At 40.7% G+C, this 19,494-nt stretch overlaps 1 protein-coding gene across 2 annotated transcripts in view; it reads right to left on the reverse strand.

Moving 5' to 3' along the window:
* Positions 1–19,494, reverse strand: part of PXYLP1 (2-phosphoxylose phosphatase 1) — a 101,991-nt gene that overhangs the window by 19,745 nt on the left and 62,752 nt on the right. For both annotated transcript variants that reach the window (XM_077827022.1, XM_077827023.1), the window contains exons 3-4: positions 14,613–14,765; positions 13,389–13,515 (exon numbers count right to left, since the gene is read on the reverse strand). In XM_077827022.1, coding sequence (XP_077683148.1) covers positions 13,389–13,515; positions 14,613–14,765 — 280 coding nt within the window. The remainder of the gene's footprint in view (positions 1–13,388; positions 13,516–14,612; positions 14,766–19,494) is intronic.

The raw sequence follows: 19,494 nt of genomic DNA on the forward strand, positions 1-19,494 counted from the left end.
GACCAATGTACTCTATTAGTGTCCCATACTGCCCACTGAATGAAGACCCTCTATGTAGGATGCTGTAGATTATTAGTTATTTGACTAACTACGTGCTTCAGTGACAGAAGCAGCGTGAGAGGGTAAGAAAAATGGCAGGGGTGGTACTAGAAGAAAGTTTTACAGAAATTGTAAAAGGTCACTGACCACCACATTTGGAGGATTAGCCTTTTCATTTTCATTACTATGAGAGCCACAACCAGGAAACAGATATATTTTTTTTAAAATGCTGTTATAATATGTGGCTTATGGCCATAGATAAATACACTAGTGTTTTGCTGTGGAATATATTCAATGAAGGCACTGAAGAACTGGCACTCTATCAGAATTTATGCCCTGTTCCTGCAAACAAACACAGTTACAAATGCTAATGTTAAAGTGAACTATATTCAATGCCCCTCTGTCCTGAACTCACCACTGTATTGCAAGAAGAACAAAGGACAGTTAGTTACTTTACAGTAATTGTGGCTCTTTGAGATGCTGTAATCAGTGTGGATCCCACCGTATGTGTGCATGTGCCTCATATGCAAGATTGGAATCTTTTGAACAGAAGCATCGGTCGGGGCTGTGCATATGCCCTGTGCATATGCCCTGTGCTCCCATGCAAGGGCTTAAAGAGTGGGCAGGCTTTGGCCCTCCCTCAGAACCCTCAAAATTCAAAGTCAGTGTTGCTGAGGTCTCTGAAAAGCAAGGATGGTGAGTGGACTGTAGGATGCACTTGGACACCAACTCAAAGAACCAGTTACTGTAGAGCAAAGTAACCATTCTTTCGTCTTAGAGTACATGTAAGCGTGGATCCTATTGTAGTGACGAGCGAGCAATATCATCTCCAGAGCAATATCATCTTTGCCACATCAGTTAAACAGAGATTGCTGTATAGCTCTCCTGAACTTAACATCTGACCAGGCAGCTATCTCAAAGGCACAGTGGGTTGCTCCATCGTGCTGCTTCATAGATTGCTGATATTAGTACATTTCTGAAGCAGGCAGACGATGGGGCTTGTGTTCTGGTGGAGTGAGCTGTAACGTTTAGTGGGAGAAGTATACCAGCTAACTGGTTACACAGTGAGATACACTGTGCTCTCCATTTCAATCACATCTGTGACCAGATGGCCTGACCATTTAAAAAAAAGAAAACCAAGCTCTACTGCCAGTGTGACAAAGTTCCTCCTCTACCTCGGTGGGTCTTGCGCTTATTGGCGGATTTGCTCGCCTCGGAGATTCATGGCAGCCCTCAGTTTGGCTGTTTTCGTGAACCCACAGTCCAGGTCAACTTCTCCTGTGTCTGACCAGGAGTTGGGAGGTTTGGGGGGAAGCCGGGCCCGCCCTCTACTTCGGGTTCCAGCCCAGGGCCCTGTGGAATGCAGTTGTCTAGAGTGCTTCCTGGAACAGCTGTGCGACAGCTCCAATTCCCTGGGCCACTTCCCCATGGCCTCCTCCCAACACCTTCTTTATCCTCACCTTAGGACCTTACTCCTGGTGTCTGATAATGCTTGTACTCCTCAGTCCTCCAACAGTCCGCGTTCTCACTCTTAGCTCCTAGCGCCTCTTGCTCCCAGCTCCTCACGCACGCACCACAAACTGAAACAAGCTCCTTTTTAAACCCAGGTGCCCTGATTAGCCTGCCTTAATTGACTCTAGAAGCTTCTTGATTGGCTGCAGGTGTTCTAATCAGCCTGTCTTAGTTATTTCCAGAAAGTTCCTGATTGTTCTGGAAACTTCCCTGTTACCTTACCCAGGGAAAAGGGACCTACTTAACCTGGGGCTAATATATCTGCCTTCTAACACGCTCCTGTAGCCATCTGGTCCGACCCTGTCACACCGGATACAACCAGGGGGATAGTCTGAACTGTTTTGTTCTGCTGATGTAATAAACAAGGTCCTGGAAACACCCAGAGCGTGCAATACCCTCTCTCCTGGTGCAAAGTGTGGCTTAGAAAAGAAGACAGTAGCTTGACTGATGGACATGAAATTCTAAAACCACCTGCCGATGAATTTTGGATGATATTTCAGCACCACCTTATCACTCTGGAAGGTTCAGTTACAAGCACCTGAACCTCTCTGGTTTATGTTATAGCAACTAGAAAGAGAATCTTCAGAGTGAGAGGAGACAGAACACATTCCAAAAGAGGGTCAGAGGGAAGCTCTGTGAAGAGGACTAAACTGAGGTACTAGACAGAAGTAAGTTCTCTGACCACTGGGTAAGTAAGAGACCCTAGAGAAACCTCACTATTGCTGGGTGAGAAGAGATCAAACACAACTGCACAGGTGGATGACAAGCAGAGACTGATGAAAAGCAGGCCTTAACTGAACTGAATGGAAGGACAGCTGTTTCAAGTGCTATAAGTATCCGATGAAGTGAGCTGTAGCTCACGAAAGCTCATGCTCAAATAAATTGGTTAGTCTCTAAGGTGCCACAAGTACTCCTTTTCTTTTTGCGAATACAGACTAACACGGCTGTTACTCTGAAATAAGTAGTCAGGGTCTTTGGCTCTGGTACCTGCCCTAGGTCAAGTCCCTGCTGGGTTGCCCATACTGAGAACCGCTTTCATTTAGCTGAGTAGATCCTTCCAGTGGGCGTCTTCCTGCTCTACGTTAGGATTTCATAAAAAAACAAAAACAAATGAAGAGTCCTTGCGGCACTTTCGAGACTAACAAATTTATTTGGGCATAAGCTTTTGTGGGCTATAACCCACTTCATCAGATGCACGAAGTGAAAAAAAGTAGGCAGGTATAAATATACAGCACATGAAAAGATGGGAGTTACCTTACCAAGTTTGGAGTCAAAGCTAACTAAGCCAATTCAATTAAGGTGGATGTGGCCCATAAGCATACAATGAGAAACTTTGCTCAAATCTGATACAGTTTGTTAAGTTAGGTATTAGTAAACATCTTATCTTTATTTTTCTTGTAACAATTTGTGACCTTTATGCCACATTACCTGTACTCACTTAAAGTCTCTCTTTGTAGTTAAACTTTTTTATTGTTTTCTCTAATCCAGTGTGTTTAAATTGAAATGTCTGAGAAATTTCATTTGGGATGACAAGTTGTGTGTACGTTATTTTTTGAAAGAAATAATGGACCTGATGTAACTTGTGTTGTCCAGAAGAGGGCTGTGCAGTACAGGACTTACATTTCTGGGGGAAAATCTAAGACTGTGTTGGGGTCACCCTGCAATATGATAATGGCTGGTGAGAAGCAGACTGTAAACCAAGTGTGGCTGGAAGGCTGCAGTTAGACACAGACATTCAGAGTGTGGATTGCATACTGGAAGGCTATTTGTGACCAGCCCAGGTGGAAGCTACTTCAGCAAGACATTGTGAGGCACCCAAGACTGCAGGGTAGGGGTGACATAGCTGCTCATTAGTCTGGATTGTACCCTGGTTCATCACAGTAAGGATTTCACTGATGCCAAGGGCCACAAGCATCAATACACCAGTGCTGGCTTTGCAGGTATCCTCTTTGTCTTCCTTTCACTTTCTGATCCCAGAGCATGGCATATGCTCAAGAAAGCGCTGGCCAATGGTGACTTTTCCAGCTACACTCTTGTGTATACCATCACATCAGAGGCCAAAGTGAACCACGTGAACTGCTCTAGCAGACATAACTTGAGCTGAGCATCCCTGGATTTGCGGAACCTAGAGAAGGATTTTCACACAGAGCACCTACCTGGGATGCAATTCTCCCCTAGCCAAGAAAGGCACTATGTCCACCTTTGATGTGAATCAGTCCGTCACAAGACGGGCAGGTTTGCCCAACAGTTTGAGTCCACCGTGAAGTGTAGCTTTTGGCACAAAGCACCTCCCTTCACTTACTAGGGCAAATATGGAGGAAGAAGTGACCAATGCTTGCTGCTTTTTGGGTTATGGACAATTTAAGGAAATGGAAGTGTGAAGATTATCTTTTCTTATGTGAGAGTAGTTGAAAAATCTGACTGTAGTCTCTAAGAAGAGTAGCAGCAAGTCCGACACTTGTTGGGTTCCATCTTGCTGCCAAAGGTACAAAGAGAGAACAGATAGGTCCTCTCTGCCTTTTATGCCCTGGCACTGGAGAACAGGGCGGGGGAACACAAGGCACATGCCCAGTCCCACCAGACTCTGCTATTCAAAAGAAGCCAAACTCACATGTAGGAGGCACATGCTCACCAAAAGCGGATTTCGGTCTGACATATCTTCAAACAACAAGTGTTTTTACACTATAAATTATCTGACTAAATAAATAAATAAATGCTTAGGGCATAATGTTTGAGATACTGGAAACTGACTGTCTAACCACATGGAAAATTTTTAGACTGGATCAATCCATACTTACCTAACTTTGCCCACGTAGATAAGTGAGTAGAATCCTGATTGATTAATTGGTCCTTTTACCTAAGTTTTATACTTTAACATCTCAGAACTGGATGGAGCAAATTAACAGAACTATTGGTCAGGACAGGTCTCTGTGATTTTTTGTGGATCCAATACAGTATCCACAGGGCTTTTAAGTTTAATGGTAATAATTCACAGTGACATGTTTCAAAAATGTAACATATTTGGGGTAAATAACAGTATGCAATTTTAAACTGTATCTAGCTTTCTAAACACAGTAAACAGTATATATTTGAACCTGTACACAGCCAAATATTTTTCTGAACATTACATCGAAGAAATTTTTCACAAAATAGCAAGCACTTTTCATACAATATTCCATGTTTTAACAAGATAAAAGTTAAAATTCCTGAAAAAATGTGCGTGCATTGAACTAAATTGACCCTTGACTATCAAAGTACCCACAAGCCAATGACTCAGAGGACCGACGCAGTTAAAACACATCAATTTCACAGCCAACGGTACACAAGGGAGTAATGTGGCCAGCATCACATCTGACTGCCCTAACCCGATGGATCAGGTATCCGTTTTGCAGTTAGGTGAATTGGAGATGGCATTTCTGAGTGAGAGAGAGCGACACTCAAATCCACAACCTTCAGGACTGTAGTTGAGCGTGTGAAGTAAGGAGATTCTTTTCCCCAAGAATCAGGCAGGCACTGAAGACAATACTGAAGGCGGTTTTATTCACGGTACCAGGAAGACTGATAAATAGCTTCAAAAGTGTGGGGTTACAGTGACCAATTATATACCTCTCTCATCACTTCATTTGCATGTATCTTGTTCTTACAGAGACAAACATTGTTTCAGAGACAGAGAATGCACTTAACATGACAGTGACAGGAGCAGAACATATGCATCAAAACTATTTTGATTACATCAATTATCCATGACTATCTTAAGGCGAAGGGGTGGGGTGGGGGTGAGTGTTTACAAATATCCAGAGGGCTGTGAAGGGAGGGTTTGTTCTGTTCTAAGAGCTGAGTTACAGGGCGGACATTTGACCATATAAGTTTATCAAGTGGTTTACAGCTACCAGTGTCCTTGGGCCTCTGGTGTTTCTGTTTCTGACTCAGCTGCTAACTAAGTTTTTAACTCTTGCCTAACAAGCGCTTTAACCACTCAGGCACTGCACCTCTCACTTGACCATACCAGTGAAAAATCACAGCAAGAGATTAATACTCATGTTCCCTTCCAAAGTGAGGGAGTGCAGGTAATTTGTTTTCCCTAAATTTCTGCCCATGATCTTTTCTATAACTGTTTGTTTCTTTGTAAAAGACAGTGAAAATAATTATTTGAATCTTCTGCTCCTAAATGCAGCATTGTACATACCACATGGAGTCCTGGTATTGACTGATGTTTTGTTTACTTCTGTTCTACCCTGAATTTTCCATGCCTAAGAAGGAATAAATGTTTTAGAAGTGGGGCTGCTTTATACAACAGGAAGGGAAAAGGCCTTCACATTTTCTGTTTCTCTTTTCAAACATGAAATGAAATAATGTTAAAAAAATCTTTAATAATGGCATAAACTTCTTGACCAACAAAATGGAGACAATGTTGCTATTATCTTGACATGGTTATGGAAGAGGATCTTATTTCCATTTCTTTTCCATAAATAATTTGGGCTGTATTATAGAATAGAAGAATAAGCTAAATAAAGTCTGAAGGGCCTTCTGAAGTACATTTTCTTCCTGCTGCTACAGTAGATGCACTGATGGAGCAAAACAGATTGTGCATACGCAACTCTGCAACTCTTTGTGGAGTCATCCAATCAGAGTATTAGCTTGGTCAGCTATATGGTTACTGTTTAATTATTCGTGCTTGGTTATAGCACTGCCTGCTACTGAAGGCAATATCTTAAAATTGCAAATTTCAGGACATATACCTACTTCCGGGTTGTTTTTCTTATGCAGTCAGATATCCTGACTAAAAAAAATAAATCTAGTTGTGATAGGGTGTCCATCCCACACAAGGCCTGAAGGGGTTAAGGTGGCTAGGCAGGCTAGTTATCCACCTACACTGTACCTGGAGGAGCAGCAAGGGGGCAAGAACTAATTAGATATAAGGTTCAGCTGGACTGGAAGGGCCTGAATAAATCCCAGTAGCTGAGAGCTGATGGGGACTGCAGAGAGAGATGGGCTGCAGTCACTCTCAGGGTGAGAGAAGGCAATATAGGAGTAGCCTAAGGATACAGCAGTATGGTTCAGGACTGTGCAGACCTTGACTGCACCCCTGGGCTGGAACCCAGTGTCAAGGGCAGGCCTGGGTCCCCACTAGCCACTGAGCAGAGGCGCCATTAAGGGGCAATGAGAGGGAAGACAGCACTGGACAGTGGATCCCAAGAGCCTTTCATGCCCTGGAAGGGGTGGACTATAGTGACCCAGCCGGGGGCCAAGCCACAAAGCGGGAGCATTTGAATCTTGAGACTGCAAGATATAGAGACAGAGGTGGAGTGAGCAACTGCAGAAGGGGGCATCAGATGAGCAGAGCTAATTCTCAGATATAGCCACAAGGAGGCGCTCCTGTGGTGAGCAGAGCACCTCATGTTTCAGTATTCTTCAGACACTGAATTTACTGAATTCAGACTCGGCTAGCTTTTCTGCCCATTTATGTTACATGTCTAGTAAATGATCCTCTTTAGTAAAGGTTCCTATTAGTTTTATGAGTATGGGATTAAACTATGCTTAATGATTCATTCCAGATAGTTTATCACACCGGTTCTGCATATGTTAGCAACATCCCCATCATGCAAGATTATTAAAGTAACTGATTTTAATATAATCAGAAGGGCAAAGAATTGAAACAGGACACTGTCTGGGACTTGTCTAATAGTTTCCTAAATTGAACTGCTCAAGACTAGCCAGTCAGGGAGACAAGGAATATCACAATACCCACTGTCCAGTCATTAGTTACATAGAAACCACTTAGACACTGAAGAGGTGAGGTAATCTGGTTCCAAAGACAAAACCACAGGTGCTACTTATGCTGGAGGCATGGGGGACACGCAGCAAGGCATCTTATGCATTTCCTGAGACCAGGAACTTACATGTGAGAATGACAAACCTAAAAACCAAATTAAATCGATTCAAATTCCTGCTCTACTACCCTTAAAATGCACCACAGAACAACCACCTCTCTGCCTGATTCTACAGTAAAGGAGCAGGAAGAACTGGCTGGGAAGGAAAATGGAGATCCTGTGTGCTGCTTGGAGGAGTAACTTAATGCTTGCTCATCTGTTGGTCAGTTCTTGCCCGAGTGACATGCGGAGGAAGCAACACCCATGCATTTATACCACTGGCACTTGTCTCCAGAGCCTACAAGAAAACACTGCAATTCAGACAATCCTGCTGACACCTCTTCTCTTGACCCTTGCATGGCTGAGTGGACAGTAACAATAAAGCTTCTGGTTTTCACTGAACTGCAGCCAACACTAGCTTAAGTTCTAAAATATACTAGCGTAAGAGTTTTTCAAAATGCACTATGATCAGGCTTCCTTAAGTACAAAATGCTCAAGCTTAATTTAGAAGATTTTTCTCTTTAAAAATCATCAAGAGTGTGACAGTGACAATATCCTGAAATATCATTAATGAACTTTATTGAATTAGGTTAAACTTCATTGAATTAAGTTTAACATCTTTGGGGTCCATTGTATTAGAAATGCAATTGTGTATGTGTTATTGTGGAATTGTATGTATATACCTTCTCTTAGGAGACTGACTAATGCAATCTCTGGAAGACATTGAAACTTCAATAAACTTTTTTGGAACAGTACCTGTGAAGTGGATTTTCTAGGAAATACCTGGGAAATGCAAATGATCCACTTTAAAGCCAACCTTTTGAAGACACGCTCTGGGGAGAGAGCAGTGCCGTCCCTAGCTATTCTGGAGCCCTATGCAGCCCCCCACCACTCACTGGCGGCGCAGCTGGGGCTGGGTTGCTGCACTTCCCGCCGCCGGTGAGTACAGGCCCAGCCCTGCTGCAGTTCTCAGGGGAGTGGTGGCGGGACTGGGTTGGTGCAGGTGCGGGAAGGGGAAGGAGCTTTGGCGAAGGGCTGGAGTGGGGGCGAGGCTGGGGCGGAGCAGGTGCAGGGGCCGTGGGGAAGAGGTAGGGCAGGGTGCTGGAGCAGCACGCAGCTGCGCAGGGCACCAGGAAATTTGGTGCCCCAAATTTCCTGGTGCCCTACGCAGCTGCATATTTTGCGTATGGTTAGGGACGGCCCTGGGAGAGAGACCCATTGTGTACCAATTACCTGCTTCTGGTAATTCCAGATCAAAGATGCCTGAACTGTATGAAGGGAGAACTAAACATGTCATGAGTGTGCTTTGTTCTGAGCTGAAGCTGTGATGGACTGGTAATCACAAGGACTCCCCTAGGGTGGGGTGCTGAAGAATTTATCCTGCCAGAACCTATGTTAAAGTTGGGGTGACGTTTGGTAAGCTTATTAGCATGCCGTAGGTTCTTTTAGTGTTTTTACCATGTTTTCTTTAATGCTTTTTTACCTTAAGAATAAAGTAGGCTGGAAAAAGAAGTACTGTGTGATCCCTTATAACTGTAGCAATTACACCTGTAACAGTTGAGAGAGCAGACAGGTCTATTTAGGCAGGCTGTCTTTGCTGGGATTAACACAGCGTAGGCAGGGAACTGTGCAGCCGGGACATACTCCAATCAGAAGGGAGTGAGATGTGGTCTCTGCCCGAAAAAGGCAACGGCTGGGGAGCTGGAAGCCTGAAAGTAGGAGTGCTTGCTGGACCACTGAGAGAAAACACAGGTGGAGTTTCCCTCAGTGGTGACATATGGTATCAGGGAAACATTGTTTTACAAGAAATATTTTTATACATATAAACCAGGATGTGAGAACTCTGTCAGATAATGAACTAACTTCTCCTATTCCTTACACTAAATTGCAGCTCTGTTCAGGTTAGGAGAGGTTTCATTTTCATTGCATTTGGCAGTTTCATGAGGATATCTGGAACTCTAGTAATTGCTAGGAAGTACTGGAAATCTTACAAAAACCCAGCCCTTGTCTAAATGAGATTTGTAATCAACTTCTCTATTGCTCTGGTCCACAAACCTGCCATAGCAAAGAAGAAAAAAGAAAGACAAAGGAGTTTTGCAAGACATTACTTAATAACACTTCGCTCTCGCACGTTGTTTTGGATACATTGATTTCAAAGCACCTCACCGTAGACTGAATATTATGGAAAGAGAGTCAGGTAGTCCCAACTTTAGAGAAGGACAAATATATTTGAAGAAATAATTAACAAAAAATTATTGCAGCTATTCATTCTGTCTCAGGTAATCAATATACTGATAGAAAAGGATATTTATGTTGGGGATTCATTTTTTGTTTTTACTTTCAGCTTTCAAAATTTTGAGGGTACGTCTATACTACATTTCAAAACTTGTGACAGTGAGTCTCGGAGCCTGAAGTTACAGGCTCTGGCCCAAGCTACGGTGTTAAAAACAGCTGTGTGGATATTCAGACTCGGGCTCTGAAGCTCTGGGAACAGGTGGGTTTCAGAGACTGAGCCAGAATATCTACACAACTGGTAGAACCATAGCATGGGCCCAAGTCTGCAGACCCAGGCTCTGAGACTTGATCGTGCAGGTTTTGAGTGTAGACATAACCTCAGAACGTTCACTGGGGAAAATTATGTCTTTTGGGAACTCAATCACCACCAATGCCTCAAGTACAGTATAAGTAAAACCAAACGAACTAGGGTGAAGTCTTTTTATACTGTATGTTCCTAATGTCCACTTTTGATTGTTCCATACTGCACTTCTCACATCACTGAGCACTACCTAAAGTAAAAAAGAACAAATGTTGCTGCCAAAAGTAGCAGCAACACTCAGAATGTCTGCAGCCTGAACTGGGCCTGCTACCAGTGGAAGTGCTAGGCTGGAGACAGCCTTATAATGTGAAATAAAAGCACCAAGCATTCAAATTAAGTGGTTGTCATTAAAATATTTATTACACAGAGGTAACTGACATACCATATTTTTCTTTTTTACTTTGGCTTTCACGCTGGCATCTCAAATAGCACTGAGGGGTAACTGTTGGTAAATAGCAATTTTTGAATAGTGACATTGTATCTGTTTACCTCAAAGAGCTCAAATTAAAATGAGATGTGCCATCTCCCCTCCCCCCACCCAAAAAAGATATTCAATGCAAAAAGAAACTAAACTGAAGAAAAAGCATTATTTCTCTCTTCGAGACTAAGGATAAATGTTAAGAAATAAAAATCAAAGGTAACTTATACATGTGGAATATACGTATTTTTAAAAGTTTCAAAATTTCTATAGCAGAGGCTGGATCTGAATTTACTGAACAGAGATTGCAATTTACTGTTATCATGCAGGAAAGGAGATTTGATTAACTGAGATTGAAATTCTTTCCTAGTGATGTGGAAAAAGCAGTCAATCTCGAATGCTTCATTTAGATAAGGGACAAGAGGTATTTTAAATTTGAAAGAGGCAGTGTATGTAGTGTAGATATTCAATTAAATTGGCTCTGGTTTTTTATATGCAGATGTAGCCCAGGATTTGCAGATGAAGATAGATAATCCCTGAGAATATGTGCTGCTCTGAACTAGTAACAGAATATGATACTTTTATTTAAACATAACATGTTCGTCATAAGATTATTTGTATTACTGTAATGCCTCATAACCTTAATCGTACACCATGACCCCATTGTTTTAGGCAATGTGCAGACACAGAATAAAAAGACAGCCCCTACCCCAAATTTACAGTATAAGTATAAATCAGGAGACCCTCAGATGGATAAAGACAGATGGGGAGTACAAGGAAACAATACTAGTCAGCATGACAGGCAGTGGTCTCTAACTAACGTCAAGTTTTTTGTAGGCATCACGGAAAAGGAGAACGTTTTAAGGATGATAATTAAGTAGTTTCATGGATGTTTACAGGGAGTTCCTCCCCAGACTGACAGGCAGCATGGGAGAAACAGATTGGTGATTGTCTGAAAATGTAAGCAGTGCATGATGGAGGCTGGCACAGTGGGCCAACTGGAGGTGGTGAGCAGTGACATCTCAACTGTGAATGGCAGACAAGAAGTAGGATGGAGGTAAATTGTAAAGGGCCTTGAAAGTGAAGACAAGTAGTTTTGTACGATGCGACTGAGAAGCGGGAGCCAACAGGGGGATGCAAAGCAGTAACATGGTCAAAATGACAGGCTAGGAAAATTATCTTTGCTTAAACCAAGCTACTGGAGTGAGGAAGTGGCAAGGAAATGGTGCTCTGGAGTTTGCTGGAGTGATGGCTACCTCAAAAAAGAAGCAGGACAGCACACAAGGCTTTGAGGATGCTGCAAGCTAAGAAGAGGGATAGGGATGAAAGGGACCTAATGGGAGTTCACAACAGTCAGACTTGCTCCCTGCAGAGAGAGGAGCCAGCTTGTAGAGTTAGGAGGAGGAGAGAACATGTGAAAATGCTTCATGTGGGGCCACTCAGAGAAGACGGTCAGAGAGCTGGGTCACAAACAGGATGATTACAATGAGATATATCAAACAGACTATAGGCCTAGAGACTTACCAGCAATTGGGGGTAAGTGCAGTCTGACACTGTAGGTACCAGTAAGTGGGCGGCTGTTTGACTCCAGATGGGTCACAAATGGCCCCCATGACCCATGCCATCCTCAACCATGCTGAATTCTGTTCAAATACTTGTGTGAATGGGGCCAAAACATACTTAGCGCCCACAGCAGAAAGTATGCTGAGCGCTGCAAACCAGCAGAACTTCATTTATTCCAGCAATAGAACTAACCAAGGAAGCTTCTCTACCAAGAAGTACTATGAATAAAGTAAAATTACCGTGGAATAGGAATGACACATTCAGTTTACATACCAACAGCACTTTCAACTACCAATTCAACCTGTAGTTGTGAACAAGGACATTAACTCTGCCCTAGTACTCAGGGGTAGTATCTCTCCTCAAGTGCTAATCACATCTGCCTACAAGTACCCAAGATAATATAAAACTAAGCTCCACTTATCCACCTCCCTCAAGAACTATTAAATACAAGTTGAACCGTACCTAAAAACAGCAGTCAAAGTCAATTGTTTTACCAATTAAATCAATTGAAGAGTTACCACCATCTTCAGCTGAATTTCCTGTCTGGCCCCAGGAAATGGCCTCCTTAATGAAATCTTATTACATTTTATTATTTTTGCTAAATATCTTAATTTTTAAAAGTAGATTTTTTTTAAAGAAATCTATGATTCTGTCACTTTGAAAAACCACCTGAATTGTCTTTTAATATATTAGGTTAAAATTTAAAATTGCTCCAAATTCCAGAAATTGAAACTATGAATCTCACACAAAATGACAACAAATTGGCCATTAAAAGTAAGGCATTTATCTTAATATTAATATACATTAATATAAAACCTATACATGGATGAGTGAGCTGGATTACAGTTGTAAGAACCATAACTTGGAATTTCTACACTTTTATCCAATTAATCCCAGTCAAAATGCTTCATTAATACAATTTGTGTGAAAAATATTCATATGTATCTGTGCGCTATTATATCATTTAATTTTTTTACATTTTTAAGGACCAAATGAAGAGATTAAATATAATCTCAATGCACAGGGCCTGCTATGACAGAAGCCATTTTTTCAATGACAAACTATTTTGTGTGTAGCTAACGCACACTGGATTTTTTGATAATGCCATGACACTCTAACTTTATCCAAGAGGTAGACATGCTAAAGAGACTTCAAAACAACAGACTGCTACATGACTAATAAAAAAAACTTGGACAACTGTTCATAGCTGAGTGAAGAGATAATCAACCATTCCCAGATAGCTGCTTTACAAACTGGATGCACAACAACAACAGTCATTTCTCTCTCTCTAATTTTGTTCATGACCATGCCTCAGCTCTCACACAACATTTGGAAATGTTACAGTAAATGTCAACATTGAGAGAGAAATGGTAAAATCCAGGACGTTTACCTGCTAGACACCAATGTACAGTCGATCTCTGGTCTTTTTGTTTTGGGAATGGCATACAGTGGATATCTATCCCCATGGCGAATCAACACGTGGACAGACACAAGCTTAAAATAATGGGGTGCATGACCTATGCGGAATGAAGAAGTAAAATTAAACATCCGTCTTAAACCTCTCCATATGTTTTCCAATTCTACTATTCCAAGTAAAAAAGCATGCATTATTGTTAATTATTTGTTGTTTATCCACACTGTATTCAGTACTTAGAGAATATGGAGGAGAGACAGTCATTTATCCTGAAGTATTTATTTCAATTTAAATAATAATATAGACACCTATAACGGCTCTAGGTGCCCAACATATAATACTACAATAGAACCCCAGAAATGTCAGAATAAATTATTCAAAAAGAAACTCTGTTACCATAAAGCTCCTTTCCTCCCCTTCTTTAATCATTCTGGGAAGCATACCCTCAGCCCTCTCCAAAAACCCAGTTCAGCAGATGACTTTTCCAGCATGCCTAGAAAGTCACCAAATGTGGGCTACTTTGGATCCAAGTACTGTTTTTTTAATCTTTACCTTAGGTTTACTTTCTAAGGGGACTGACTGATATAAGCACTTAACCGACATTAGTGGATGATACAAAGGTATAGTAATATAAGATGCTTTGTGCCATACTATGGGGTGAGCAGTCCAAAAAATGTCTTCCTCAACTGAAGTTAGAGGCTGCTTTCCCCTCCCATCGTTATCTCTTTCCATGGTTCCCACCAACTTAACCTGTCATTTCTGAGGAAGCACCCCAATTGCTTGTGTCCCAGTTTGACTCTTCAGCATTAACATGTTCAAAATTTCACACCACTAGGAAGTGATTACACTGTTTCAAACAAAATGCTAAATATTTTTAAACAACAGCTACAATCTTATATTTTCTCTCCTTATCCTCCCCGTCCCTTTGTGGATCTTACAAAAATTTAAGTGTCAGAAGAACCTTTGTAGGTCTCCTTTAGCAACCAACTCCAAAATCAAAATACAAAATATGGAGAAGGAGGAATTGAGCATTTTTGGCAACTGAATATATTTCAGAGGCCAGTCAAGATTTTTGCGGCTAGCTCCAAGTTCTAAAGCATTTACAATACACACTTAAAATCACTATTTCCAGTGCTAACACGTAGGACCTAATAATGAAATAAACCCTGTCAATTGTCTACACCATGTCACACAGCCTACCTTCCATGCTGCTTTCAGTTATGCTAGGGACGTTACAGTAAACACGAGCTTCATAAATAGGATCAATGACAGGGGGTTCGGTCAGTGGATCAGGCATTATTCTCTTTCGGCTCTTAGGGTTCAGCCCATCTTCCTTGACTGGAATTAAGTGCACTAAAAGACATAAAATTAATAACATTTGTAGCAAATTAATACTGGTTATTACATCCATATTATTATTTTAATAATGTGCAAAATATTCAGTTGTAAAAATTGGTTATTTTACCAGGAAATGGACTTCCATGAAAATCAGTCACACTAGAGCACTAGTTCTGGGTTCATCCTGTCAATTTTTGATGCCGTTACATAATGAAATCAGGAAGACCCTAAAGAGCTCTCCTTGGAGTAAGACCTCTGAAATCTATCTGGGACGTAAGAGTCACTGTTTTTGCATTTGCACTCTTTTCCTTGAAACAGCTTCTTGTGTTGGATTTTTCCATGGGTGACAGGAGCAGCAGCAGGACTAGGAATTTAAAAACCTATATCAACAGTCAGTGGATAAGACAGGAGTCATTATCTCCCATGATTGCGGATATAATGACTCTTCAGCATACACCCTGAGAGGTCGGACAGGAGTTGCTGAAGAAAAAGAGATACACATCTTGGTAAAGGAACTTGTAGCCAGAGGACTACTGGGACTTCTCTTGGTAAAAAGCAGCTGAGAAAATAGTTTAGGAAATCTAATATTGAGAAAAGGAACTTCACCATATAAAGGGGAAAAACAGATTTTGGACTGTTCTTTATGAGGATGGGAATGACTGAATTTCCCCAACTCTTCTTATTCTGAAGTCAGGTTTAATAGCTCAGGATAGTATTAACTCTGTTAGGCACTCTTGACAGTAAATATCACAAGCATTTACTTCAGAAACTTGACTCTACAGAGTATCTTTTAATTGGAAATGTTGCTTTGGTTGCCTGCCTGGAGACTAGTTCAGGCAGGGAGACAACAACAGATTGTTGGCTTTATATTTCATCACCTCCTTGGAAATATCAGAAGTCTTCACTGCCAGTAGTACAGAAGAACACCCAGTGAACAGGTCTAAAGTACCCTTATTACACTTCCAACATGTCATCTTTTTGTGAATGGCAGCCAATCTTGTTTTACACATAGGACAATTTAACCCACTGAAAATTTTCAGTACAAATGGTCATCAATTTAACGTATGTAGTGATGACTGGGGCCTTGGGAAGTACAACGTATGGAGAAAGTAGTACATTTCAGTTTTGATTGTTCTATCTACCTAATTTACGACCTAGTAAACAGTGAGAATGGCAAAAATAACACAGGAAAAAATCACATCAGTCCAGAATGGTTAGATAAGAAAAATTCAGCTGAAGTAATTTTTTATATCACAGAGTATTTCCCAGCCCAGGGATCAAGCATGGCCTAACCACTACTTGTCATGCAGGATCACTTCTTGCCAATCAGCTGTCTGCATGGACGCACTTTCGCTGGAGGACCAGTGACTGCTGTCCAAATGGCAGTCTAAAGCAGCAGTTTTTTACATGTGAAGCTAACTGCAGTGGGCTCACTATTCCTAGACATTTCCCCTTGAAAGCTGTCTCATAGATAAACTTGAGTAACTTGTTTTTAGTAAACTTTGATTTTACAATTTTCAGATATCACCCTTTCCCCCCATCCAGAGTTGTTGTTTACTTGTACAATAAAATATTCTTAAGGACGTCAAAATATATCTAATAATTTTTTTCACTTTATAATCACTGAACTCGAAACTGAAATACTGCACACAGATGAAGTTTAAAAATAGAATTCACTCATGTTAGATGATAGCACAGACTTTTTTAAATTGGAGAAAGCTATTAAAATATATGAGAAAAAGCTAAATTACATTAGATCATGCATGGTGCCCACAACATCTCAGTGTCCCTTTCAGAAGAATGTAAGAAATACAGATTTTAGAAAGGTTTCAGAGTATATTTTAGAAATATACAGAAAAAATTACCCAGTTTAACTACTATGGATTTACCCAACTAAAACAAAAACAAAAAGTCAACAAAAGTGAACGTTAATGTTGTTGTGAAAATGCCCTTGGCAGTATCACACTAAACTGAAGGGGACACAAAGTCAACTCAAACTTGGATTTGTGAAACAAAATAAATGGAAATATTTCTCATAGGTCTTTGGCTTTGCAAAAGCTTGTTCTACAAAATCCAAATATTGGACAAAGTTGAGTTGACAAAGTCTCTTCAGATTGCCTAGATTTGAAGATTATTTTCTGTAGTAGCCCTTGAAAACTGCAGCTATAATAATGAACTCTCAAGGCTTTGCCCCGTCAACATATTCCTTTCAAAGAGGGAAAGATTTTCTTATTGAAAATGATGGGGATGGCATGGCTAATGTGATTAGGTCCTATGATGGTGTCACTTGAATAAGTATGTGGACAGAGTTGGCATCGATTGACAGAGCCAGAAGAGTACCCAGAAGTCACCTACTACAGGACAGGCCCAACAAAGAAAACAACAGAACACCACTAGCTGTCACCTTCAGCCCCCAACTAAAACCTCTCCAGCGCATCGAAGATCTAAAACCTATCCTGAAAAATGATTGCTCACTCTCGCAGATCTTGGGAGACAGACCAGTCCTTGCTTACAGACAGCCCCCCAACCTGAAGCAAATACTCTCTAGCAACCACACACCACACAACAAAAACACTAACCCAGGAACCTATCCTTGCAACAAAGCCCAGTGCCAGCTCATGTTAATTAATTAGCCTCTTACTCTATCTTTTCATGTTCTCTCTCTCTCTCTATATATATATCTATCTTCTTACTATATGTTCTATTCTATGCATCCGATGAAGTGGGCTGTAGCCCATGAAAGCTTATGCTCAAATAAATTTGTTAGACTCTAAGGTGCAACAAGTACTCCTGTTTTTTAATTATACTAATAAGATTATAATACCAGTCTCTGTAAACGCACATTGTTAAAGGAGATCAAAGTAGTTCCTATGCCTAATAAAAGAGTTAATAGAGGACTCCAATTACCCCCATATAAATTGATCCAATGTCCCAAGGAGACACGGTTTAGACAGACAACTTTCAAATGCTATAAGCAGTTGCTTTTTGGAACAGCTAATTCCAGAGCACACAACAGGAGACACTATTATTAGTTTAAGTAACTTACAGGGTTGATGTAACTAATAGGGAACACAATATAATTAAGTTCAACATCCATTGGTGGGTGGTTGGGGGAAAAATCATACCAACAACTAACAGTGACACTATATCTAAAGTAAAAAAAAAAAAAAAAAAAAATCAAAATCGTTAGATTTAGCTCTGAAACTATTAAGTATAAGATAACAAAGAAGATGTGTAACCCTCAAAGAAGCAAAAACAAAAAATAAAAACGTATTTAAGTATACTAGAAACAGGAAGCCAGAATCAGGGAGAAAAGAGAGCAATAAAGAGGATAATAAAGTTATTGCAGAGAAACAAAATTATTTCTTTACATCAGTCTTTACCACAGAGGGTATGGGGGAATTACACAGGCCTACCCTATCCAGTTAACGAAGATGAGGTACTACCAAAGATTTAAGTATTAAAAGAATTAGTACTGGAACAATGGATAAATGAAAGAGCCACGAATCACCAGGATCGCATGGTATAAACCCAAGAGTTCCAAGGGAATCCAGTGGCTAAACTGCTAAAACGAATATGCATTCTCTGAAAATCAGCTGCAACTATTCATGATTGGATGGTGGCAAATGTTTTACTTACAGACCAGTTGACAGTGGGCTATCCCAAGTTTCTGTACAAAGACTAGTATTGCTTAACACATTTATCAGTTTTATGGAAATGGGTGAACAGCTGAGTGGCAAAAATTTCAGATGACACAAAATTATTTAGGTTAGTCAAGATAGAGAAATCTTTGAAGAACTTTGGAGGGACCCAGATAAGTCAGCTGAATGAGTAGCCCAACCACAAACGGAATTCCATTTTGACAAATACAAGATAATAATGCACATTGGAAGGAATGATCTGAACTACTCATGCAAATTGAGGTTTCTAATTACCTGAAAGCACTCGGGTTAAAAAGACCCAGGCAACACCCCTGGACACGAATGTGGACACACTTCAATTTAAATTTCTGCTTAATGTGTAGCAGTGATCAAAAAAGCAAACTTTTTTTCTGAATGTGTAAGGAACGGGATAGGAAAACAACACTGAAAATATTATAGTTACATTATATCAGTCTGTTATATAAGCCCTCGGTTGGGATATTATGTTTTGTTCTATTCAGATATGGGTTTGATCTAGTACAGCAATTTCTATACTCCTAGTGGCTGTATACAATAAGGTTATTTCTACTTATCCAATGTCAGAAATGAACAATAAAAAAATACTGTAATTTAAATACCTCTTTGTGGCTCTTTTTAAAGTTTCAATTCTATATCTTTGCCTCCCTGTCCTTTCTCCCTCTCCCTCACTAAATGGTTAATATCCATTCCCACTTTGCCTGTGCAATCTCAGAATTTCTCTCAATTGTTTTCAACTTCTTTTTTTCCCCTCCCCTTCTGCCTTTTCTATGTCATCTTTTCAGTCTGATGTCTTTATTATTGTGCCTTTTCCCCTTCTGATTCCATTGCTTGTACTCTTATATTCCCTGTCTAATCCTTCTTTGCATGCATCCCCCTCCTCCTCCCACTGCCTGGCTCCTCCCCCACTCCCCACTACTTGGCACACACATTTCCTTTCTCCAGCTGTGCCACCTCATCTCTGCTCCACAAGCAGCAGCTATTAAAAGCTCTTAGAAGAGCAGCAGTTTTCGCTGTCAGTACTCCTTACTGAAACTCCTACTCCTTAGTGTCAATCCTGTTTCTGC

Source organism: Eretmochelys imbricata, chromosome 9, assembly GCF_965152235.1.
Source record: "Eretmochelys imbricata isolate rEreImb1 chromosome 9, rEreImb1.hap1, whole genome shotgun sequence".
Taxonomy (NCBI): Eukaryota; Metazoa; Chordata; order Testudines; family Cheloniidae; genus Eretmochelys; species Eretmochelys imbricata.